We start from the raw sequence: 26,289 nt of genomic DNA, 5'->3' as shown, positions 1-26,289 counted from the left end.
ATAAATCATACATGAATTTTGATGAACTTTAAAATAAGTATCATATTTGTAATTACAATATATACATGATTATATACAAGGGATCTATATCAATCTCTATTCCATATTTTCTTTAAATCATTTTTTTCCTCTTTTGATCTTTTCAATAAACCTTTTTGTCCAAAAGCTCTTAAAATTTTAATGAATATATCAACTTCATCATCATTCTTTATGGTATTTTGTGAAAGCATTTTAATTTTTTCTTCTAAGAATTTTATACCCATTGATTTAATTTCATTTGGATTGTTCATTTTATCAATTTTAATTGAAATTTTTAAATCATCTTCTATGGATTTATATTTTGGATGTCTCATCTTGGTGTTTTGATTATTTAATTCTGTATTAATATAAACTTGGAACCCAATTGGGCTTTTCATAGTTCTTTCATTTAATTCTCTTAATTTTTCAATATGAGAATTCATATGATCTTGTTGTTTTTGTGATTTACCTTGGGGTTCTTCAATATCTTCTAATAAAATTTTATTTGATTTATATCCAGAATTTTGAATTGAATTAATTTCATCATCTGTTATTGGTGATGCTATAACATTCAACACTGATTGGAATGAACCCTTTTCCACGGCTTTAAAAATTAATCTAAATGATTGTAAGGGTAAATAATCTTTTGTAATTATATCCAATAAATCATTCAAGATTTTTATTGATATATTAAATTCATCATTACTCCATTTTGTTGATAATTTTGAATCTAATCCAATTGAATTAATTTCATCTTCTGGATCATTTTTGAAATTTTTTAAATTTATAAAATTTGATTTATCCTGTTTTAAACTTCCAAAATTATTTAAAATTTTATCAATTTTTTCTAATGGTAAATATTCAAATCCAAACATTCTTGAAATATTATGATATGCAACGAAAATACCATCCATATTACCAATCCTTGCTTGTAATGAATATTTTAATAATGTAGATTTAGATAATTCAAATAATTCTCTTTCAAATGATTCATATTCACCATTTAATTTATTAATTTCATAACCTGTTATAGAATCATATTCATTTTTAATCATATCATGTCTTACGGCACATACAGCTCTTGTTTTCAAATCAAATGTTCCATTCCCTGGTAATCTATCATCTTTACAATCTAATTGTGATCTTAAAAGGAAATCCCCCATTTTAGCATAATGATATGAATTTATTTCAGTTGGTGGATCTGTTGAATTGGAATCTAATCTATGTTTTTGGAAATGATCTGGTGTAGAAGTTAATAATTTCTCCAAAACATGACCTAATTGTGATAATAATATTTCTCTATCTGCAGATTTATCACTATCAATTGCATATTTCCCATGTCCCATATTTCTAACAATAACTGAACCTGGTAATTTTGCACTTTTGGTAAAAGTACCAAATTTATATTTTATATTTTTGGAGAAATCATCTAAATAACTTGGTCTAAAATTTGAAATTAAAAAATGTAAATGACTTAATATTCCAGTCATTGATGATGTTGAACTATAATATTTTGTATGGAGTTTGGAAGATAATTCCAACATTATTTTATCTTTTGATGAAGTGATATATCCGGGTATTAAATTCATATTAAATTCATCTAAAGGTATTATTTTCTGTAGGAAAGGATCAAAATTATAAACTTTTGATCTTGGATCTTGTAAAAATTGTGGACCATGTTGAAATAATACTCTTGATAATTGATGTTGTAATGGTGGTACTTCACCTTTTTGTTCCACTGGGATGGGTTCATAAATTGGATTTGTATTATATTGTTTTTGGAAAATTGGTGATTGAACATGATCATAAGCAGATATATGATCATCTGATTGATGCAAGGGGTATATTGCACCTGTAGCTGTTCTAATGCATTTTGAAAGATCTGATAAGTTATAATTTGATGATTTTTTAAATTTGGTATTTACTCCACGTTTACCAAGGTGTTTATGTTCCTTTTTACCCTTTTTAATCTTTTTCAATGATATATTTGAGTTTTTCAATACTTTAAGATCTTCCTTTTGTGAGTTAAACAGTTTGTTATATTTTTCAGATTGAAGTTTCTCAAATACGCTACCAACTTTATCCAAAGATGAACGTTGGGTATAAAACCTTTGTTGTTGGGACCTTATACCTGGACATTTCCTTATATGTATGAGCATGATGGACTTTGAAGCTCCTAGTCTATCACTCTTTGATCCTAACCTCTATCTCTATAATAAACAGCTCTTTTGATCAAGATAGATTTGATATACATAGTAAAAGAATACTAATAGTTTATATTTCCGACCTATTTTAAAAAATTGAGATCCGACCTTCATCAACATTATATAATCACTTACCTAATCACTCATAATTACATAATCCACAGTACAATCATTACATAATCCATACAAGCTTAAATCATTTCTAGCCACTCATAACAGGCTAATTCACAACCGGGGATTTGTTTTAATGGTAAAAGTTTGGTTAATAGGAGGTGGAATACTGGGATATTATTGCATTCTAAGGGTAATATTACTGGTTTCATTATGAATATCAAGTCAAATTACACCATTTCCCACTCCTTCCCTTTGAAATTCCCACTTTTCCCCAATATCTAAGTGTTTTCTTTCGTCTTTTCTAATCTCTTTTCGCGAATTTGTTGTTCCTTGTCGCTGATCAAATTGATAATTTTTTACTTGAAATGCCAATAAACATCAACAGTTTTCAATTCATTTAACACTTTTTAACCAGATTATTTCAGATTTTGAAAGAGTTTTAGAAGTAACAAGTGCTTATTGTTTCAACTGAGAACACTGGAAGATAGAAAGGAGATAGCTCTAGTTCCCATACATCAAGTCTCCAGAATACACACATTAATTGCACATCCAAAGATCAAGAGCTGATTATTACGAGAAATACACCCTTTTTTCCATTATCATCAAATTTTCATTGAAAAGTTTAAACAACCACTACTTTTGACACAGAAATAACTACTCATACTTGGAGAGTATACACTATCATTATCATCACTATCATTTCCAACTGGTTGTATTAAGTCTCCTTTATTTCAATATTTCAAAGCACAATGAGTGCTGCTAATTCGCCTGCTTCAAGTTTAGCACCTTCCCCATTACAAATGAATAATACAAGTGCTTCAACTCCTGCAATCACCCCTAGACCTTCTGGTCAACCTATTGCAAAGATTGTTACTTCAAGAGAATGGGTATTACCTCCAAGACCAAAACCTGGTAGAAAACCAAGTGCTGATACTCCTGCTACAAAGAGGAAAGCTCAAAATAGAGCTGCTCAAAGAGCTTTTAGAGAAAGAAGAGCTACAAGAGTTGCTGAATTAGAAGAAAAATTAAGTGAAGTGGAAAAAGAAAGAGATATAAATGAATTAAATTTGAAAAATATAATTAATAAATTACAAATGGAGAATAAATATTTATTAAAAAATTTAAATGATGTTAAAAATGAATATTCAAATTTTAAACAATCAATAAATCAAAATGGTCAACAAAGTCAACATCAAAGTATAAATAATGGTTCAAATCATTCATCTCCTGCTGTTTACTCCAATGGTACTGTAAATGCTCCATCTCCATTAAATTATTTCAAACCTTCAACTTCTCAAGCAAATACACCTCAAATACCACAACAATATCAAACCCAACAGCATCAACATCAACATCAACAGCATCAACATCCACATCCACATCCTCATCCACATCAAAGATCATCATCTCAAGTCATTTCTCCTGCATATTCAAACTCTCCAAATTCTTCAAGTTCAAATAATAATACCCCATCAACTCATAAAACTTCAGTTTCATCACAAAATAACTCAACTGCTCCACAACAACAACAACAACAACAACAACCTACGGATAATTATGACTGTGGTGTTTGTATTAAAGATGATTGTATTTGTGAATCTGTTGGTCTTAGACCTCCAAGAAATCAACAACAAGTTCAACAACAACGTTTATTACAACAAGAACAATTTCAAAATCCAAAAATTGAAAATATTGATTCTTTCCAACCTATGGCTCCTGTTTCATTAAAAAGAAAACAACCTTCTGAATCAATTGAAATTGATTATACTTCTAAATTTGCCAAATCAAATAATCAATTAAAAGGTAAAAAACCAATGCCAAAATTTAAAAAATTGAAAAAAGAAACTAATACTGATCAAATATCAGATGAAGCTAAAAATTTTACAACAAATGTATTTGATAATTCAAATTCAAATTTTGAATCACCAATGGAACAATGTGGATTCTGTTCAGATGATTCACCATGTGTTTGTCGTGAAGCTGCTAAGGAAGCTGCATCAGCTATAGCAGAATTACAAAACCATGATCATAGAAGAGATTCCACCTTACCACCAATTCGTAATGGATCTATTGTTCAACAATCAAATCAAAAGCAAAATAATCATATTGATTCTAAACCAAATAAATTACCAGTATTACACCCGGGTCCAACAGTGGAAATTAGTGAAATTCATAGATCAAGTATTTCTACACCAAAAGCAACAGATTCAATTGAAGATTCAAAAAAACAATTAGGTGATGTTACTTCTACAGAAACCAAAACAAATAATGGAGGAGGTTGTACAGGTAATCCAGGTACTTGTAATCAATGTCAATTAGATCCAATGTCCACATTATTTTGTACAACAATTGCAAGTAAAGCTGAAGAAGATGAACAAGATAAAGAGGTTAAGGAACCAACCACCAACGGTATGAATAGTATTGAAAGGGCTAAATCTGATTCTTTGAAAAAACCATCACCTGTTAGTCCACCTTTATCAAATGTTTCATCAAAAGTTTCATCACCTTTAACTGTTTCTTTACAAGAGGAGGAATTAAATTCATTACATAAAACTACAACAAATTTAGGTTCCAATTCCAATTCTAATTCTAATGGTAATAATTCAACACCTGGTTCAAGTTCAAATTTAATTCCTGGTTCAATATTAGATCAACAAAAAGGTATTTTCATACCATGTGCAGATGCTTATAAAACTTTAAGTCGTCATAAAGAATTTAATTCAGTTGATTTTAGTACCTTGGTTGGGAAATTAACTACAAGAGGTATGCAAGTTGAAGTTCAAAGTGTTGCTAATGTTTTAAGAGAATTAGATAGAAGATTATACAATTGATTTGTATAGAATATTTGTTCTTTTTTGGTTCTGTTCTGGAGTTTTTTTCTTTGCTTTGTTTAAAAAAGTGATATACCAATTTTATATATTTTCATATGTATTATTCACAAAATTTTGTCATATGTGTGTTTTCTTTTTTGTCTCTTTTTTTGTTTGTGTTTCTTTGATTAGAAATGTTAAATTACAATAGGTTTTATATAGGATATTTTTTAAATATGGATTTTATAATAGTATGGGTACTAAAAATATATTAAAACTACATGTAGATATGATGTATAGATCTAAAACGTATTTATAACAAAATAAGAAACATAAAACAAAACGGAAAGAAGGTGAATAATATAAATATAAAAATTAGTTGTGAACACTGATATTAATGATATTAATTAAAATTAAAATGATTAAGAAAAGTTATCAAATGTTCAAACAGTAATAGCAATAACTGAAGCTAAAACAAAAGTTAATAAACAAATACCACCAAAATTATCTAAGATCAAATAAGCAATATTGAAAACAGTTGGAATAGCTAAATTAGAACCTGAACCTCTTGAAGAACTTGATTCTGATGAACCTGAACCTGATGCAGATGAACCTGAACCTGATGAACTTGATCCTGATGATCCAGAACTTTGTGATCCACCTGTAGTGGCAGATCTTGTTGTTGAATCTGAACTAAATTTAAAATCATCATCATCACCACAAGCCCATTGAGTATCACCTGCATTTGTACCTAATGGTTTACCAGCACCACTTTCAAAGAAAACAGATGCAGCAGATGGCATATCTGGTAATGTATTATTTGCTTCCCATTTACCATCTTCAAAATCTGGACATTCTGAATAATTTGAAGATTGAGAATTAAATCCACCATTACCTTCTGGGTTCTTGGTTTTATTATATTGTTCAGCTAAATTATTGAAATCATCACGTTTTGTAACTGAATCACCATCAATATCAACTAAACCATAATTATTATCTTCTTGAGAATATTCATAAACTAACCCACCAGAGAAAACACCAGACATATCAGTTGAATAAATTGATTCAATCTCTGTGAAAGGTCTTGAGCCTGGAACTTCATTACAACCAAATTCTGAAAGGAAAATTGGAACAGAATATCCAGCATAAAGTGTAACTTTTTCTTTATAACCAGATTGTTGAAATGAAGAATCACCACACCATGAATAATCATTAACACCAAACATATCAATTCTTGCATCTTCATCATCACCACAGTTGAAATATTCAGCAGCTTGTAATCTATTTTCATCAACATCTGCAGCAGAATAACCAACTGGGATTGCTCTAAAACCTCTAGCTTTTAAATATTTCTTCATATCTCTAACAGTAGCTTTAACATAAGTTGCAGTAGCAGTTGATTTATCATCATTAATAACTTCATTACCAGCGAAAAAACCTAGAACATTATCATATTGAGCAAATTCATCAATTGTTGCAAAGACATTTTGTAAATATTTAACATTATATGAACATTTAGCACTTGCTCTTGAAATTGAAGCTTTTGGAGTATTAACATCCAGGATTAAATAAATACCAGCATCATCAAGTGCTTCCATACAAGCATCATGACTTTGTTCATTATCAATAGAATAAACTCTAATGGTATTAATACCTAATTCTTTAAAATATTCAATATCTCTTTTACAAATTGATTCATCACCTAAAGGATCAGTTAAATTTGAAGAACCACCTGGTTGATAATCAACACCTCTTATATAGAAACGATCACCAGTTTCAGTGTTCCAAAAAGCATTACCAGTGACATTGATTGGTGGTAAAGCAGCAGTAACTAATGAAGTTAATGAAGCTAAAGCTGAAATTGTGGAGAACTTCATTATAACTTTGATCTATTTTGTATGTTCAAACGAATGAATAAAAGTTGGAATGAATGAATGAATTGTTGAATTTATTAACGAATGAATGTGAAACCTTGATATGTTTTCAAAATACTCTCATATACTTTATATATAGAAAAGTCAAAAGATAAACAAGAAAAAAATGAAGGCAGTTCTTTAGTCTTAGCGTTCAAATATTCTTGGAGATCAAATTCTTAAGGGATCTGTTAAGCAATGATTGAAGGAGATTTTTTTTTTCAAGAATGGCTTGGAGATTCAAGGAATTCAAATTTAGAGGGTTCTTGGAACTCTTTATACAAATGATTTGTTTTTGTTTCATGATTTTTTTCCTTTTGATTTACAAGACATAAACAAAAATTTCAAAATCAACTGTCAAAACAAAGCGGGTGCATATCCCGAGAACGCTGAATTACCAACGTACAGATTTGGTTCATAGCAAGATAAGCTAATAACAGGTGATTTTTGTTAGAAAAGGTGCAGATATTATTTGAGATATGGAATCTATGGTATTTGTTCACCTAGTTTACCAGCTTAAATGGTATCTTTTACTAACAAAGTCACTCATTTATAACCAACAATTGTATATTCTTCTCGGTTCCTGATGACGCAAGTGCAAAATCCAAATTGATTCTCGAATGAGTCGAATCTCAGCTGAACAAATCAAATCAAATCAGTTGATCAGATGTTCAATGGGAGTCGGGACGTAAACAGAAGTGTGCTATGTACGTAGTTACCTAGTTGAACATCGTGTATATCATGGGAATCATCATTCAATCCAAGGGTTCAAGGGTTCAATTGAAGTGTGTTGATGTCCTGCTGATGGCTACTTTGACCTTAAGCAACACTACGGAGAAATCAAAAGCCGTTTGAAGACACAAGAACACAAGATTTCTCCCAATATAAACACAGCCTTAAAACATAAGTTCTGTCTACCTCTGCCTAGCGTTTAACTCATTCCCTCTAAAAGACCCTCTGTTCATTTCTGCCTAGACAATTCAAAATTCCTTCCTTCAAGCCTACAAGGAGCCGTACTTAGTACTTGTACCAGTTACCTTACCACTGTGTCGTTGGTTGATTCTAGAATTGGATAAGTATAAAGATTTATGGGTATGAAATTTGAATCTATTTTTGGTAAAGGTGTTCAAAATGTTTCTAATCTTCTGTATATAAATCTTCATATTTGAATTCACCACGTTTTCTATATGTGTTGCAATTCTTCATGATCTATTGCTGTTTCGTTGTTCACCTTACGCGTATTATTGTTTACATCTTGGTATCTTGATTCTTGAAATACTTTAATAACCAAATTGATAATCGCGTTAATCAAGATTAATTTATATAATTGAAGGCTCAAATCGGTAAACTATATGTGGGTTAAAGTTTAGTTATCTAACTTCTCGGTGACTTATTATAGTAGTTATACCACACTAAACTTGAAAGGAGTTATAGACCCTTTAAAGTGTACATTGATCAATTAAAGGGTCCATGATTTACACAATTGTACTTAAAATCATACAGTTGTTCTTATATAAAATGCTATATCATACACACATTCAATCATTCTTGAGCATCAACAAATTCTTCATCATCAAGTTTATCTTTCAATTCTTTGACATCACTAGCATCGAAACTAAATTCATCTAAATTTCTACTGTCTTTTGAAACTTCAGTTGAATCTTGAGGATTAACTGTACTTAAAGTCTCAACATCTTCAGACTTTAATGATTTTATTGATGCATCATTAGCTAATTCTGATTTAGATTTTAATGGTTTTAAAGAACTTGTAGTTGATTGAGCTTCTTCTTCTTCATCATCAATTCCTGTTTCATTTGATAATGTAGATTTAACTGATTCACTTTTTATCAATTCAGGTTTAGATTTTATTGGTTTTATAGATTGGAAAGATTCTGTATCATCTGGTGTATCATTATTATCTGATTCATAACCTTTATCTTCTTTAGTAACATCTTTAGAATCTTCTAAATTTATATTCTCTGTTGAATCTTTAAATAATTTTTCTTCAATTGTTTTTGGGGTAGGTTCAGAAATATTAATATAATCTTTATCAGTCTTATCATCGATATCAATATCATCTGTACTTTCCTTTCCAATATCGATATCATCTTGTTTATCAATTTTATCATCTTTATCAACTTTAACATCTTCAATCTTATTATCATATTGAATGCCAGAACTTTTAAACCCACTTGACCAAACATCAACAACTTTAATAACTCTATGATCTGGAATTTCAACTTTTTCAACTTTTGCAGTTCTTTTACCCCTTGGTCCTTTAGCTCTTGATCTTCTAACATTTGGTTTAACTTCTTTTGATTCATCTTCATCATTTTCATTGGTACCAACTGATTCTTCTTGTAAATTTTTTGGAATTGTTGCACCAGGTCTTGTCATACCAGGTAATGCAAATAAACCAGTTAAATTTTGTTTAAATTTTGAACGATCTATGGATTCAGATGAATCTGATTTATTCTGGAATTGAGGTCTTTTAGGTACCTCTGATTCATTATTTTCTCTTTGAGATCTTTCTTGTTCTTGATTTTTTCTTAACATTTCTTGAAATGCTGCAATTTTACTTGATGGTTTTTTAGGAACTGGTGGTGGTGCTTTACCTTTTGTTGGGATTGATTCATTTGAAGAGGTTTCGCTTGTTGGTTTGGGTTTAACTGGTCTTGATGGGATAATTGGTTTTGATTTTGATTCATTATCTTCTAGCGATTCCTTTTGTAAAATTTCTTGTTTGGATAATTTTTTTTCAGTTAATTTTGATTCTAATGCACCTAATTCATAATTATTTTGTAATAAAACATTTTCAGTTGAATCAACTTCATCTTTATTTTGTTCCGGTTTAATATCAGGTTTGACTTCAGCTTTAACTCCTGATTCAACTTCATCATCTTCAATTGATGAACTTGATTCATCAATTTGTGATCTTAATCTAGAAGGTCTTGAAGGACGTTTTGGAATAATAGGAATATTTTTAGAAGATGATGAATCATTTGATGAACTTACTGAATCATCTGAAGATAATTTTTGAAGTTTATTTAAATCAGAAGTAGATTCTTCAATTTGATCAATAACTTGAGCTTCATTTTTAAGATCTCTTGAATTAATTGATGATACACTTGAACCTGGTTCTTTTTCAAGATCTAATGCTTCGTTTTCAGTAGTAATTTCATTTGATTTAACAATTGGTGAATCTGTTGGTTTAGCATCATATATATCTTTTTCTAATTCAACTGGAGATTCTTTTTCTTTATGTTCAACATCTTTATCAGTATCTTTGACCTCGGATGCTTCTGTAACTTCTGGATCTTTTGATTCTTTAGCGATTTCTCCTTCCTCATCATCTTGTTCCTTGACTGTATCTTTAACACTTTGTTCAATCTCATCAGCTCCTAATTCAACATCATCATTAACATTTGATTGTTCAAAATCTTCTGCTGATTTAAATTGATCATCTTTAGCTAATTTTAAAACATCATCATCTGTACCAATAGTTTTTTTGGAAGGACGTTTAGGAATGATTGGAATAGATTGAGATTCCTCAGCTTCTTTAGTTTCTTCAGTTTCTTCAGGTTTCTCAGATTCAATTTCTTTAGTTTCAGATTTTTGAGGACGTGAAGGTATAATTGGTACTTGTTCTTCAGACTTAACATCCTTATCTTCTTCTTCAACCTTATTTTTTCTTTGTGGTCTTTTAGGAATGATTGGAACAGATTGTTGATCTTTATTCTCAACTTCATCCGCTGTGTTTTCATCATCATTATCATCATTTATTAATCCACCAACAACTGGAATTTTTTCAATTGTATGTTTTAAAGAATCTCCAATTGATTCTTCACCTTTTTCCTCATCTAATTGGTTTGAAATTATAGTATCATTATTTGATTGTTTCTTTGGACGAGGTGGAATAATTGGACTTTGTGATCTTTCAATTGATTCACCTTCCTTTTTATCACCACTTGGACGTTTTGGTACTTGTGGGGTTGAATCATTTGAAGAAGCTATACTTGGTTTTGAAGGTCTTTTAGGTATTTGTGGGATTGAATTTGAGCTTGAACTTGTTTGATCTGATTGTTTTGGTCTTGTTGGAATTTTAGGAACATCTGATTCAAAATCATCATTTTCAAATGAATCATTTTCATCATCTGAATCTTGTCTTTTGGAAGCAATGATATCACCTAGACTGGACATATTGAATTTACTGTGATTGTTATTGAATTGAAATGTTGTGTTTGTTGATGTTTTAATATTGCGGTTAATTTTGATCTGTCAAATGTAATTTTATAGAAGAAATCTGAAATTGAGATTCGGAAGTATTTAATTCGCAATATACGCAATAAAAGTGAAATCAAGTATTTTGATAATAAACTACAAAAACAAATAAAATGATCCATTGTTTTCTAATTAAAGACGTTAAATTTATTCAGATTAAAAAATTGAGGTATATAAGTTTTATTAATTAAAAGACACCAATTTCTTTGATTTTAAAATTAAGCACCATAGTTTAATCTAAAAATATCATTATAGACATAATAAGAAGAACCATCTGGAATCAAATGGAAGACTTGAGAATAACGTTGTGGGTTTTGTTCTTCATCAACTAATAATTCACCAGTGACTAAGACTAAAACATCACCATTTGGAGAAGCAGGTTGAGCATCTAAAGTGGTAATTCTATGACCAACTTTTTGGAAAGGTAATGAAACTAATTTTTCAACAATATCTTTGGCACCTTGAACTTGAGAAGTTTCAAAAGTTAACATAGATTGTTCTCTCTAGAGGTTGTTGTTAGTGATTGAAACAATATTATTTTTGATATAATTACTTACATATAAGTTACCTAATTGTGATCTATCAGAATCGAATTGGTTGTAGTAAAATTCAGTGAATTGTTCTATCAATTGTTAGTGATAATGTTCCCATGAATATTCAAAAATCCAATATATTATTATTCACATACGAGCTAAGGTGTTGAAATCGACTATTGGTAAATGTTAGTAAAATATTCATTCAATTAAAGGATAAACTGATGACTGAATTTGGTTCAATTAATGTATCTTTGCCAAAAGAGAACCAATTGAATTCAGCCATATTGACCACCCTCCCCATATCCACAGTTACATACCAGACATTGTGTATAATATTAGTTAATTGATGAGTATATAAACCTAAAAATCCAGTTTATTTACTTTTGAATTCCCAATAACAACAACAAAATTTATTGAATGGCTTAATTCTGGTCGCGAAATTGAGAAATTCGCGGCCGCGACCATAGAGATTACCCTGAAAATACTGAAGATTATATCATGTGACGCGTCAGGTGACTTTTTGAAAATCCGAAATATGCTTACCACAAAAAGAGTGGCTGGCTATTTTTTAACAACTTTTTTATTTTGTATTTATAGAAACGATTCAAACGAACCACAATGTTTTGGTTCACCACTCGGTCACATTTGTAACCGAGAATTAGTTGAGTAATGATCGATACGTCTACTTGTCACTTGCTCTTGAGTTGAGGCCAACTGGCAAACCAATTGCTATGAAATTTGAATCATGATATTTATGACCTCTATAAACTTATCAATGCTTAAACTAGCGCACAATTAACAGCGTAACAAGTACCACGGTCCACCAGCGCACTACCCAGCGTATACTCCTAGCTACCAACCAGCAATGTATTGGAATACTCTCTTCTAATTGGCTCATACACTGGCTCACTGGCTTTAGATGAAGATCTCTAATTAACAAAGATTTACAAACTGTGCATCAAACATCTGAAAATTTTTACTCAAGGCTTTTGAATTTTTAGTTGATACCATGAATTAGTCAGGACTACTATCAGTCTATCACACATTGCATTTCAGACATGATAGGGGTTAATGTAAAGCCATATGGTAATATATCATCGATACTTTAATCATATACGTAGTACTAAAGCTCTTTGATATGTTGATGAATTGTTAAGCTGTGGAACTTGGTATATAGATAATTCCGCTAGATCCAATTTCAAATCAAATCTGGTACCTTAACATACCGTTATTTACATACATTTTTTTTACAACTTTTTACCCAATTGTACCCAAGTTTCAAAGTTACTCTATGCAGTTTATCTCTAGTTTATACTTCATTGACATTGTTCATGTATTAAACACGTTAGGCTAACTTTGTTTGGTATATATCCCTAATTGGAAATTATGGTTGATCAAGATTCAAGAGTAAACTCATGATCTGTTTGATTCAATTCAAGGATCTTTAATCATCATTTCTTCAACGTCAGCTTGATAACTAAGGCTGTTGAAGTAAGGTACACAATTATTAAATTTCCTGTTTGGATAAATTACAATATTGGTGATTTAAGAAGAGAAGCATCGAGATACTTATCAATATTACAAAGACGCCTCAAAAGTCAAAATCAAAGATTTCAAGATAAAAGGGTGAAGATATATCACAAAAAGGTTTATTAAAGAAAAGAAGCTTATTATACATGATAGATCTATATAAATGATTCAAATACTTCAAGGTTCTTCAAAAGAATCCATATTTAAAAGATTTAAAAAACAACAATCTAAACAAGTGTTATTCTTAGGTACAGAACAATCAGGTAAAAAAAGTAAGTTACAAGAAACCATATTATAAAGCATAAGTCATTCATTAACATTTCATTATTAGCTATATTAGAACATATTGATTCATTAAAAGTTCCATTAGATATAATTGCATTATCAAATTCCACACCAATAACAACATATAAGAATTTTCTTTATGATACAAAATGTTTAATTTTAGTGATGGATTCCACTCAAATAACAAATTTAAAATATTTAAATCATGTTAAAAATTTAATTCATTCATTATCTCATACATCAGTATTGGAAAAAATTTTAATATTTATGAATAAACATGATTTATTAAATTTAATGAATACAAGAGTAATGGAGAAAAGATTAGATTTGTCAAGTTTAACCCAGGTTGAATGGTTAATTGTTCCATGTTGTGGTATTGGTCAAGGTTATGGGATTTCTGAAGGTGTGAATTGGTTATTAACATAACTTAATTTGGAATTTATTTCAATTATTTTCTTATAAGATTCATGAAGTGGAATAATTTGAATACATGATGTGTTTGATGATGATTGGGAAACAATACTAAATGGTGGTATTATTGAGTTATCAGGTATGTTAACATTTGAATTAATTATAACACAATCATATATCTTGGTATTGTTCCCAATGGAACAATTAGGACCTATTTGAACTCTTGTCCCAACATTTGATGATTTTATGATTGAATTTGATCCTATTATAGTATAAGATCCAATTTTACTTTGTTTATATAGTTTATCACTGGTGGATTGGTTTGGTTAGTTATGGCGTTTTTTTTGAATTTAATGGTATTTATTTGGTTTATAATAAAACCTGTAGTAGTGAACTCACCCTTTATGAACCAATGGAGGTGTTATATCAACTTTTTGATCTATAAAGCAAAATTTACCAATTTGTAAACTTGATTTTTCATCTTGTTGTAATTTAACATCACCATGAAGTATGACATTGGGACTCACAGTGGTGTTACCTGAGATTAAGATATGATCTGAACCATAGATCTGTGCTTGTTTGGAGATTCTATTACCTGATGAAGTTTCTATCCAATCCATTGAAGAAGATAAAAATCATGGAAATCAAAGGAATTCAATTTGTATTTAAATTAAAATCAAAATATGTAAACATGGAACTTAAATTTCATTATTATGTGGTGTCCGGATTTCCATCTCGTGTTCATTTTTTTTTATTTATATTTTGATTTTCCTCGAGAATTCTTTTTTAAGCCTCGTACCTTTTTGAAGTTCTTTGACAGTTCTTTGAACTAATTTTGGGATATTATTGAGTTATAAGAGAATGAGTGATAAAGTGTTTAGATTGGATTCTGGTATGTGTGGCTATACAGACTGATTTGGTTTTTTGTTTGGTGGTTTTTGATGGTGTTTTGATTATTTTAGTGTATTTTGATTAGATTTATGTCTCGACACGTTGAAAAATATACCAATTATATTCATGAAATTACAAACCACCAGATGGAACCACTAGATATAGGAGGGTTATACTAACACTTTATAAGGTTACCAAAACTACGATTGGGGTAAAATTGGTTCTTCTTCAGCAGTTGCTCAATTTGCTCATCATTCAAATCCAGAAAATGTTACTATTGATGAATCAAAACCATATGCAGAATTATGGATGGGTACACATCCAAAAGTTCCATCAAAAAACTTACAAGGTAAATCATTAAGAGATATTATCCTTTCAAATCCAGAATTTTATTTAGGTGAACCAATTTTAAAAAAATATGGTTCATCAAATGAATTACCATTTTTATTTAAAGTCCTAAGTATTGAAAAAGTTTTATCAATTCAAGCTCATCCTGATAAAGAATTAGGTGCTAAATTACATTTACAAGATCCAAAAAATTATCCAGATGATAATCATAAACCTGAAATGGCAATTGCTGTTACAAATTTTGAAGGTTTTTGTGGGTTTAAACCATTAGAAGAAATTGCTGATGAATTAACTAAAATTCCTGAATTAATTAATATTGTTGGTGAAGAAGAAGCTAAAAAATTCATTGAAGGTATAAAACCAAATGCTATTCCAGAATCAACTGATGATTTGGAAAATAAAAAATTATTACAATTAGTTTTCGGTAAAGTTATGAATTCTACTGAAGAAGAAATTGAAAAACAAGCAAAATCTTTATTAGAAAAAACTGTTTCTCAACCAGAAATTTTTAATAAATCAGATTTACCAGAATTAATTCAAAGATTAAACAAACAATTCCCATTAGATATTGGTTTATTCTGTGGTTGTTTATTATTAAACCATTGTAAATTAGAAGCTGGTGAAGCTATGTTTTTACAAGCTAAAGATCCTCATGCATATATTTCAGGTGATATTATTGAATGTATGGCAGCATCAGATAATGTTGTTAGAGCAGGTTTTACACCAAAATTTAAAGATGTTGAAAATTTAGTTGAAATGTTGACATATAATTATGATGATGTTGAAAAACAAAAAATGTCACCACAAATTTTTGAAAGATCTTCAGGTGATGGTGAATCCAAGTTATATGATCCACCAATTCAAGAATTTTCAGTTTTACAAACAACTTTTAAAAATTCTTTAGGTAAAAGAGTTTTCAAATCTTTTGATGGTCCAAGTATATTAATTATTACAAATGGTGAAGGTAAAATAATTTCTGAAGGTGTTGAATTAAAAGCTGAACCTGGTTATAATTTCTTTATTGCACCAAATACTGAAATTGAATTAATTACTGAAGATCCAAACTTTACTTCATATAGAGCTTATGTTGAAGCATAAGCATAAGTGACCTATATAGACAAATATTCCATTTTTTATCTCTCTGTTATCTCTTTACTTTATATTTATTTTAAATAGAATTGTTAATTAATAAAATTTATTAAATCTAATATACAAATTGTAATGCAATAAAACTCCCAAATATGTTGTTGTTGAACCAATATATGATGATTTCGGTTAATTAATTCCATTTTTTTTCTTCCATTTCAATATTCTTCTTCTTAAATCACCACTACTTTGTTGATAAATATTTAATTTTTTATCCCACATCATTGAAGCATAATCATCACCATGTTTATTATATAATGATTCTAACCAATCTTCTTCTCTTTCACTCTGTACTCTAACATTTTTGGCAACTTTTGATTTAGCATATTCTTCTAATTGTTTAACAACTTCAGTTTTGGATTCTTCTTCTTCTGGTTGATTACTAACTTTCTTTTTACCATAAATAACTTTTAAAACTTCACCATTTTCATCTCTAATAATTTTTGCTTCACCTTCAGGTATTTCATCTTCAGTATCACCAATAGGTTCAGATCTTTTTTTAGCCTTATCAGGATTATTATGTTTTAATCTTGGTTCAAGAGAAGCTTCTTGACCACCAGCTGGGGTACCTAATTTAACTTTTAAACCTAATTTTTTATAATTTTGTGCTAAAGTTAATGAATAATCCCAATTTTTGGCAATAATTGGATTTGATGCAATATTTATAGTTCTTTGTTTATCCTTAGTACGACGTGTAGCTTTTTTACCACGAGCATTAGCAGCTCTTCTTCTAACAGAAACCATGATGTATTAGATATTTATGATGATATAACAATACAGAAATTAATCAAGATCAAATCAATAATACTCAATATCTATAATAGTATATATAAAATAAATTTTTATCAAGCGATGCCCAAAAGGAGGGTAATCTCAGAATATCGGTAAGAGACACATGGTATATAAGCATATGGGCCTTTACCTTTAATTGATAAGAGAGGGTATTACTGTGTGATATAGTAGAGTAGATGTTAAATAGGCATTCACATTGTTTAAATCATCAAAGGTTTACCCTAGATTGATTCTTAGTGATCATATTGCTTCTGTTTTAGCTGTGCAATTCTTGATTTCACTTTAAAATCTTGATTGTGTGGATCTTCAGGGGCCATAAATAAAATTGAAAATGTCGAGAAATAATTTAGTCGTATTTATATAAAACTAGTATAATACAATTTATCATTACTCAATTCAATTTATCCATTGTACTTTAAGCTCAATTAGGTAGGAGGATCATTGTGTTTGTCATTGTGCCATTGATATTTCAAGTTTAAAGGATCATACATAAACAGGTACAAAAGATTAAAAGATCAAGGGGGTTATTAAGGAAAAGATTAATATAATCAATTAAAAAATTCAATTACAAATTCAATCAGAATGAGTTACGAACAACCAGAGATCTTAAAAGAACAACATGCCACAATTGGTCAAGAATTAGCTCAAGATTATGCAGAATATATTGGTGATGATGGTACTCCAATCCCTCAACAATCCCAAGATCAACAAGATCAACAACAAGAACATAAAGGATTCCAATCAAGATCAAATAGATCTCCTGAAGAAATTGAAGCACAAAAAGAAACAGATTCTCGCTCAGTTTATATTGGTAATGTTGATTATAATACAACTCCTGAAGAATTAGAAGAATTTTTCTCCAAGATTGGTACAATAAATAGAGTTACTATATTATTTGATAGATTTACTGGAAGACCAAAAGGTTATGCCTATGTTGAATTTGAATCTCAATCTTCTGTTGATTCAGCAATTGGATTATCTGGTCAAGAATTTAAAGATCGTATCATATCTGTTAATATTAAAAGAACTAATGTCCCTGGTTTTAGAAGAGGTCGTGGCAGAGGTCGTGGTGGTTCTTTTAGAGGTCGTGGTGGTGATAATAATGGCTATAGAGGTAGAGGCGGTGGAAGAGGTGGTTCTTTTAGAGGTCGTGGTGGTTATAATAATGGTTTCAGAGGTCGTGGTGGTTCAAGAGGTGGTTTTAGAGGTGATTCTGATGATTCAAATCAACAAACTGGTGATGTTGGTGCTGAATTGTTAGCTAATTGAAAGCATAAACTAGGATCACAATTAATCAATCTTATCTTCTGATCTTTATTAATCAGCTTCAATTCTTCATATATGACATATACCCGTGTCATATGCTTTTTTTCACTTTCATTATGATTTCTTATTTAATTTTTGATTTTTATTCTTGATTTTTATTCTTGATTTTCAATTTTATGTCTTAACAATGGAACTATAGAAATTAATAGATCCATTAAAATATTTCTCTTTTTATATGATTATATTTGATGTTGTTTAAAATGTATTTACAAATGAAACTTTTCACTAACCATGTATATTAAAATCATATCTAAATCATTCAATTCTGGAGTGTTTTTAGCCATTGAAAAGATAGTAGATACCATGTGTCTTATTCTATCATCATAATCTATATCAATTACACCACAATTATCAATTAACAATCTATTCTTCAAAATTAAATATTTATGCCCCGATAATAACTAAAAGTCAATCACCCGCGAATTTATAATGTTTCCAATTTTCCCACCGGGTATAAAAAAAAATTTCTAAAAATTTATTTCAACAAATTCCAACAACTTTTAAAAAATCATCACCACAATTTCACAAGATCTGATTTGGTATGACCCTAGAACTTATAAGTTCTTAATTATATGGTCAAATATCCCTTCTTTTTGGGGCTCGTTTTGAGTTCCTACTTAGGGCAAGTTGGTTAAATCTTGGAAGAAGAACCTGGTTCTTCTTTAACTTTATTTAAAAGTTTGTGTGGAAGATTGATAAAAAGTGCATCATAGTACATCGAACTTATATCATATTTGATATTCTCACAGTTCGGAGTCTCCAAGCTCACAAACATTCCATAATATTGTATAGTTCTATTATTGATTTGATTCAATATAATCTTGAATATAAATAATTAATTTTCTTCTATCTTTACTTAAATTTGGATAAAATTTTTCCTTTTTAATACAAAATAATGGGATTTGTAAAGAATAAAATTTTTGATGACATTTCTTATTAAAATCTTCTAATTGTTTCATAATATATTTATAAAATTCATTCAATTGATCTTCAGATTTATTTTCTTTCAGATATCTTTTATGAGTAAATTCCCAAACTTTTTCTAATTCTTGTTGAGATTCAATATATTTGGCAACTTCTTGTACTTTATCCACTTGTTTAAAAAATTTCCCATTTAAATAATCAATTGCCTTATTATAATCATTTATATCTGATGGATCAACTTTGGATTGTGAATCATCAAGATCTATACCTTCATGATCTTTTTCTAATTTAATTAAAAATTCTTCTAATGATTTATCTGCAATTTTTTTCTTATTTAATAAGAATTCATAATGAGTTTTCAATTTTGAATCATTATCCAAGATTTTATTAACTTTTGGATTAAGTTCATTAACCATTATAAACACAATTGGTATATATAAACCTCAAATTTGTATTAGAATTAACCCGCGGTGTCTTGATCTCTTGATCTCTTTTCAACAGCTCTCAAAATCCCACTTTTTTCAACGCTAAAACCTGGAAAATAACGACAATTTCTTGAACAACAACCCCGTAACTAACAAATACCACAAATCCAATACCAAACAGCTCCTGAATGATATCAATAAATCTTGTCTTCTTTCAAAACTTTGATCTGTTTACAAATTACAAAACGAAAATAAATTTCGCGATTTCCTTCAATTTTATCACCATTTTTGAAAACTTGACACGAATTTGAGCTTTAATCAAAACAAAACCATCATCAACAATCCACACCAATCTAAGCTCAATATCAAATATCAGTCTCAATGGCCTCTGTGATACATTTCTGTGACATCAAGGGGAAATCACTTCTCTCGAGAGACTACAAGGGAGACATACCTTCAAATGCTGTGGAAAAATTCCCATTTTTATTAGTTGAATCTGAAGATGATCCAGTTTCAGCATCACCAGTTTTACAATTTAATGGTATAAATTATCTTTATATTACACATAATAATTTATATTTGTTAGCATTGACCAAATCAAATAATAATGTTGCACAAATTTTCTTATTTTTACACAAGATTGCAAATGTTCTTACAGATTATTTTAAAGAATTAGAAGAAGAATCAATTAGAGATAATTTTGTTATAATATATGAATTATTAGATGAAATGATGGATTTTGGATTCCCACAAATTACTGAAACTAAGATGTTAAAAGAATATATTACACAAAAATCATTTGCATTAGAAAGAACTAAACAAAGTTTTGGTCCACCAAGTGCATTAACAAATGCTGTATCATGGAGATCTGAAGGTATTATGTATAAGAAAAATGAAGCATTTTTAGATGTTGTGGAAAGTATTAATATGTTAATAAACCCACAAGGGAAAGTGCTTAGATCGGAAATTTTAGGTAAAATTAGAATTAAATCACATTTATCAGGTATGCCAGATTTAAGATTAGGTTTAAATGATAAATTAAATAATAATTCCAAAGGAGTGGAAATGGAAGATGTTAAATTTCATCAATGTGTTAGATTAAGTAAATTTGAAAATGAAAAAATTATTACATTTATCCCACCAGATGGAGAATTTGAATTAATGAGTTATAGATTATCAACACCATTAAAACCATTAATTTGGGTTGATTGTAAAATTTCAAAACATTCAAATAGTCGTATTGAAATTCATGCAAAAGTTAAAGCACAAATTAAAAAAAAATCTACAGCAAATAATGTTGAAATTCATATACCAATACCTGAAGATGCAGATAGTCCAAAATTTAAATATTCAAATGGTTCATTAAAATGGGTCCCTGAAAAATCAATAATTGTTTGGAAAATAAAACAATTCCAAGGTGGTAAAGAATATGCTATGAAGGCAGAATTAGGATTACCTTCAGTTTCTATAGATGATTCAAGTTTTAAAGTTAAAAGACCAATTCAAGTTAAATTTCAAATTCCTTATTTTACAACAAGTGGAATTCAAGTACGTTACTTAAGAATTAATGAACCAAAATTACAATATCAAAGTTACCCTTGGGTTCGTTATATCACACAAAGTGGTGATGATTATACAATTAGATTAAATGAATGATATACATTGATTATTATATACCTTAATAAAAGTTTTGAGAACAGTTTATTATTTGTGCGTATACTCGTATACTATACACCCGCGAATTCTTTTTTATATAACTATGAAAATAACGCCAAAAACAATATGATTCTTGAACCACCTGATCTCTTCTCAAATTAACAATTGGCATCATTTTCACAAAACGTGAGATGATATGGGTGAACATGATGAAGTGGAAAAGTTTCCAGAGATTGTGGAAGGATTAATATCAAAATTGTTTTTACAAAATGAAGATCAAGATCAAGATGAGATTAAAATTGATGATAAGATTTCACTTACTTTGACGTTTATATTCCCTGAAATTTATTTAAAATCATTAGATATATTGGATCAGAAAAGGATTGTTATTCATAAATATAACAAATCTATTGATAATGCTAATCAATTGTTTAATGATTCTTTGGTATTGATTAATCAAGATCTTGAAGATACTCCATATTATATTGAATTGAATCAATGGTTTTGTTCATGTACAAGATTTCAAAATGGCTTTAAACAAATCCAGTGTACTAGTGATACCATCAACACAAATATTGCTTATGGAATTAGATTTTCCAATAATTTACCACAGTTTAAAGATCCAAGTAATATTCCAATATGTGAACATTTATTATCTTGTTATATATTAAACACACACCAGCACCGATTGAAAGATCGGTATAAGCTAGAGACTGTTGATCAAGAGACATGGCTTACATTACACTCTAAACTACTATAACACAAAATTTCTCATCAACATACCAATATATATATTGAATTCATTTTATTAAATTCATTTTATTGATATTAGTATAACGGGTATATATATGTGTTTTTTTTCCCAGCTTATGTCATAAAGTATATTTAATGTATAGTAAATATTTTCATCTGGTCATGGAAATTTGTCAAGTGGTACAAAGCTGAGTGTTAACTACCAGGAGTTCATGGAAATATATTAAGTACCAGGAGTTCATGGAAATTTGTTAACCAGGAGCTCATCGAAGTTTGTCAAGTGGTACAAAGATCGGTATAAACTAGACACTGTTGATCAAGAGACATGGCTTGCACTACTTTCTAAACTACTATAACACAAATAGCTCATCAACTATTCAATATATATATTAAATTTATTCTATTGATATTAGTATAACGGGTAATCTACTTAATATGATTACGTAAACACTTTCGCGAATTTTTTTATTTTGACCAAATTTTTTTGGTTTTTTTTCACTGCGAAAATTAAATTGGATAAGAAAATTGGAAGAAATAAAACTGAATTTAAATTGAATTTGAAATACTTTTATTTAAATCACAGCGCTTAATTTATTGAACAGGTCATTGGGACATTGGACACATAGATCATATTATCCAAGGGGGCCAGCAACCACTACTATCAACTTTTACTAGCATTTTATTTGTCATCCAGCAAGGAAAAAAGAGAATAATTCAAGGCTTTCTTTCCTCCATAGAGCTATATTATATTACCATTTAGAAATCCACTCAAATTATTGAGCAAAAATCAAAGAATTCCCATTTTTAAACAGAGAACAGTGATCATTTCAATATAAATATCATTCTCAATCTTCTCAGAATTACTACAATCAATCAGATCATTTCAGCGTTACAAAGACTATTATTATTATCGTCGACCGCCACTTTGATCAACATCAACATCAACAATTAGAATATCAACGTCATAGAAAAAGTATACAACTCTTATGCCACAATGAGTGATCCAACTACAAGCAGACCTCCATACGCACATTCGCCCTCGATAGCTAATCCATATGCTCCACCTCCACCACCTCCTGCTCCACCACAACAACATCATCAACATCAACAACATCAACAACAAGGTGGATTCATGCCAGTGGCTGCTAATTCTTATTATCAATATCAAAATGGTCCTGCTCCAATGATGGATCCCAATTTCATAGCATTTCAACAACAACAACAGCAACAACAAGCTTATGCTCAACAATTTATGATGCAAAATGCTTTACATCCATCTCAACAAATATATCCACCTTTCCAACAACCACTACCGAATCAATCACCTTTCCCACATCATCAACAGTTATACCCACAACAATTACCACATCAACAACCATTTTATAATCAAAATCAAGCACCTTCTTCTTCATCATCATCTGGAACTCCAAAGAAAAAATTTGAATTCAAAAATAAAACATTCATACCAAATAAAGATCATAGTTCTTATCTAAAACCTAAACCTCAAACTAATGGACATGTAAATAACAAAGATGTAAATAATACAGATAATGTGGATGTTAACAATGATACCCAACAGCAACAGCAACAGCAACAAAAACAAGATCAACAATCTGAATATGATTCCTCAATTTCTACACCAAGTATAGAACAAACTTCACCAGATCATAATAATACAACAACAGTTTCTTCTCCACCTTCAACAACAACTTCAACACCAATAATTTCTGCATCTAATACCATCAATAATCATAATCATAGTCATCATCAGCATAATAATAATCATAATAATAATCAGCATAACAATAGTCATAATAATAATCATAATAATAGCATAAATGAAAATTCATCATCTTCAAATGAAGTTTTTAGATTTCAAATTCAACCAATAAATTATGAAGTTGGCAAACCTTTATTTTTTGGTACTACTGAAGCAAAATTAAATAGTCAAAAGAAAAAATTTAAAGATATTGATGAAGCTAAAAAAGCTAAAGAAGAACAAGAAGAAGCTGAAAAGATTAAAGATTTGAAAAAATCTGAAATTGAAGTTGAACCTAAAAATCAAACTACTATTGTTGAACCAAAAGAAGAATTTAAAACTCCATCACCTGAACCACCAAAACCAACTGTTGCTAAATGGTCATTTATCGCTGAAAAAGCTGCAAAGAAACAATCACCAAAAACCACATCTTTATCAACATCAAATACATCAAGTCCAATTGCTAAAAAAGAAGAAAGTACAACTACAACAACTACTACAACACCAAGATTTGTTCCATCAATTTCAAATGTATTAGAACCATTAGGTGTTGTTTTATTAAGATCAATGTTTGATAAAAATTTCCAAAAAATTTATATAAATTCACAAAAATTACCTTCAATTATTCCAAGAGGTTTAGTTAATACTGGTAATATTTGTTTTATGAGTTCAATTTTACAATTATTATTATATTGTCAACCATTTTATAAGATTTTAAATGTTATTTCTATAAGGACTATACATTCAATTAATGGAACAAGTTCAACTCCATTAATTGATGCATTAATTGAATTTTATAAAAATTTTAATATTAAATTAGATAATCCAGATAAAAAATTTGGTGATTCATTAGTTCCTGAAGAATTTTATAAAAAAATTTCATTAAATGAACGTTTTCAACATTTAAAATGGGGTCAACAAGAAGATGCAGAAGAATTTTTTGGTTATTTATTAGATGGATTACATGAAGAATTTATTTCAAGTGTTAAATCAATTAAACCAACAGAAACTAAAACTTTAATTGATAGTATTACAACTGAAGATGTTAGACAATCAATTAGACAATCATTAAAACAATTTAGTGATGATGATGATTTTAAATCAAGTAATGAATCAAATGGAGGTATAAACTCTACATCAAATAATTTAACAAGTGATGATGGATGGCATGAAGTTGGTTCAACTAAAAATAAAATTAGTGCAAAAAGAACAGTTGAAGTTAAACCATCACCAATTAGACAATTATTTGGAGGTCAATTTAGAAGTATATTAGATATTCCAAAACAAAGAGAATCACAAAGTATAACATTAGATCCATTTCAACAAATTCAATTGGATATTTCAGATGATTCAATAAATACATTGGAAGATGCTTTTAAAAATATTTCAAATATTGAAGAAATTCCATATAAATCAAATGATGGTTCTGAAGTTATTGCTAAAAAGCAAACATTTATTGATAAATTACCAGAAGTTTTAGTTGTTCATTTAAAAAGATTTTCATTTATTTCCAAATCAAATAATCAATTATATGGACATATTGAAAAAATTCGTAAAAAAATTTCATATAAATCTGAATTAAAAATTCCTGAAGAAGTTATATCACCTTCAACAAGAAAATTTAATTCAATTAATTTAAATTATAAATTAACTGGTATTGTTTATCATCATGGTATAAGTTCAGAAGGTGGACATTATACAGTTGATGTATTAAATCAATCTAAAGATGAATGGATTAGATTTGATGATACAATAATTACAGAATTAAGTTTAGATGATGTTTTAAGTGGAGGAGATGATGATGGAGTTAAAACTGCATATATTTTAATGTATGAAAGAGTTTAATTTAATAAGTTATGAATATGATTTTTATTGATTTTTATTGTTGTTGATTTTTTAAAGAAAAAGTATTGTGTTTTTAAATGTGTTTTATAGAGAATAATGAATAAAATGTATTACATTAAATTACATGTAGTTTTTTTCATTAACGTATATTATTATATATAATACATATGCAAATCTTTTTTTATAAGTTTGTCCCAGTGTTAAAATGCAAAAGAGAAAAAACATCACACAAAAAGCAATATAGGAAAATCATTAAAACGAATTAAAATCAAATCAAAATCAAAACATAAACATAAACACAGATCTCTCTCTCTTCTTATAA

The 26,289-nt window shown here is 29.0% G+C and overlaps 12 protein-coding genes across 12 annotated transcripts; 6 read left to right on the top strand and 6 right to left on the bottom strand.

Annotated features, from left to right (window-relative positions):
• Nucleotides 1-89: 89 nt before the first annotated feature.
• On the bottom strand, nt 90-2,177 carry PET127 (Pet127p; the record flags this gene model as incomplete). Its single annotated transcript, XM_011279001.1, has 1 exon — nt 90-2,177. One exon carries the CDS (start codon nt 2,175-2,177, stop codon nt 90-92), a length of 2,088 nt encoding a protein of 695 aa, XP_011277303.1.
• A 908-nt stretch (nt 2,178-3,085) lies between these two features.
• Nucleotides 3,086-5,167, top strand: BN7_442 (bZIP transcription factor; the record flags this gene model as incomplete). The annotated part of the gene is made up of 1 exon (XM_011279000.1): nt 3,086-5,167. One exon carries the CDS (start codon nt 3,086-3,088, stop codon nt 5,165-5,167), a length of 2,082 nt encoding a protein of 693 aa, XP_011277302.1.
• A 422-nt stretch (nt 5,168-5,589) lies between these two features.
• On the bottom strand, nt 5,590-7,023 carry GAS5 (1,3-beta-glucanosyltransferase; the record flags this gene model as incomplete). The annotated part of the gene is made up of 1 exon (XM_011278999.1): nt 5,590-7,023. One exon carries the CDS (start codon nt 7,021-7,023, stop codon nt 5,590-5,592), a length of 1,434 nt encoding a protein of 477 aa, XP_011277301.1.
• Nucleotides 7,024-8,601: 1,578 nt separating this feature from the next.
• AIM21 (Aim21p) lies at nt 8,602-11,259 on the bottom strand (the record flags this gene model as incomplete). Its single annotated transcript, XM_011278998.1, has 1 exon — nt 8,602-11,259. One exon carries the CDS (start codon nt 11,257-11,259, stop codon nt 8,602-8,604), a length of 2,658 nt encoding a protein of 885 aa, XP_011277300.1.
• Nucleotides 11,260-11,558: 299 nt separating this feature from the next.
• On the bottom strand, nt 11,559-12,200 carry NTF2 (Ran GTPase-binding protein NTF2; the record flags this gene model as incomplete). Its single annotated transcript, XM_011278997.1, has 3 exons — nt 11,559-11,839; nt 11,909-11,962; nt 12,194-12,200. The coding sequence occupies 3 exons, from the start codon at nt 12,198-12,200 to the stop codon at nt 11,559-11,561; spliced, it is 342 nt and encodes a 113-aa protein (XP_011277299.1).
• Nucleotides 12,201-14,963: 2,763 nt separating this feature from the next.
• PMI40 (mannose-6-phosphate isomerase PMI40) lies at nt 14,964-16,439 on the top strand (the record flags this gene model as incomplete). Its single annotated transcript, XM_011278996.1, has 2 exons — nt 14,964-14,994; nt 15,184-16,439. The coding sequence occupies 2 exons, from the start codon at nt 14,964-14,966 to the stop codon at nt 16,437-16,439; spliced, it is 1,287 nt and encodes a 428-aa protein (XP_011277298.1).
• A 177-nt stretch (nt 16,440-16,616) lies between these two features.
• Nucleotides 16,617-17,231, bottom strand: NOP16 (Nop16p; the record flags this gene model as incomplete). Its single annotated transcript, XM_011278995.1, has 1 exon — nt 16,617-17,231. The coding sequence occupies one exon, from the start codon at nt 17,229-17,231 to the stop codon at nt 16,617-16,619; it is 615 nt and encodes a 204-aa protein (XP_011277297.1).
• Nucleotides 17,232-17,861: 630 nt separating this feature from the next.
• Nucleotides 17,862-18,548, top strand: BN7_436 (polyadenylate-binding protein; the record flags this gene model as incomplete). Its single annotated transcript, XM_011278994.1, has 1 exon — nt 17,862-18,548. One exon carries the CDS (start codon nt 17,862-17,864, stop codon nt 18,546-18,548), a length of 687 nt encoding a protein of 228 aa, XP_011277296.1.
• Nucleotides 18,549-19,402: 854 nt separating this feature from the next.
• BN7_435 (uncharacterized protein) lies at nt 19,403-19,945 on the bottom strand (the record flags this gene model as incomplete). Its single annotated transcript, XM_011278993.1, has 1 exon — nt 19,403-19,945. The coding sequence occupies one exon, from the start codon at nt 19,943-19,945 to the stop codon at nt 19,403-19,405; it is 543 nt and encodes a 180-aa protein (XP_011277295.1).
• A 390-nt stretch (nt 19,946-20,335) lies between these two features.
• Nucleotides 20,336-21,610, top strand: APM1 (Apm1p; the record flags this gene model as incomplete). The annotated part of the gene is made up of 1 exon (XM_011278992.1): nt 20,336-21,610. One exon carries the CDS (start codon nt 20,336-20,338, stop codon nt 21,608-21,610), a length of 1,275 nt encoding a protein of 424 aa, XP_011277294.1.
• A 196-nt stretch (nt 21,611-21,806) lies between these two features.
• SHU2 (Shu2p) lies at nt 21,807-22,370 on the top strand (the record flags this gene model as incomplete). Its single annotated transcript, XM_011278991.1, has 1 exon — nt 21,807-22,370. The coding sequence occupies one exon, from the start codon at nt 21,807-21,809 to the stop codon at nt 22,368-22,370; it is 564 nt and encodes a 187-aa protein (XP_011277293.1).
• A 987-nt stretch (nt 22,371-23,357) lies between these two features.
• UBP3 (mRNA-binding ubiquitin-specific protease UBP3) lies at nt 23,358-25,967 on the top strand (the record flags this gene model as incomplete). The annotated part of the gene is made up of 1 exon (XM_011278990.1): nt 23,358-25,967. One exon carries the CDS (start codon nt 23,358-23,360, stop codon nt 25,965-25,967), a length of 2,610 nt encoding a protein of 869 aa, XP_011277292.1.
• Between the last annotated feature and the right edge of the window lie 322 nt (nt 25,968-26,289).

Source organism: Wickerhamomyces ciferrii, contig 00007, assembly GCF_000313485.1.
Source record: "Wickerhamomyces ciferrii WGS project CAIF00000000 data, strain NRRL Y-1031 F-60-10, contig 00007, whole genome shotgun sequence".
NCBI classification, from domain to species: domain Eukaryota; kingdom Fungi; phylum Ascomycota; class Saccharomycetes; order Phaffomycetales; family Wickerhamomycetaceae; genus Hansenula; species Hansenula ciferrii.
The sequence above is the reverse complement of the archived record's forward strand: the minus strand, read 5'-3'. Positions and strand labels throughout refer to the sequence as shown.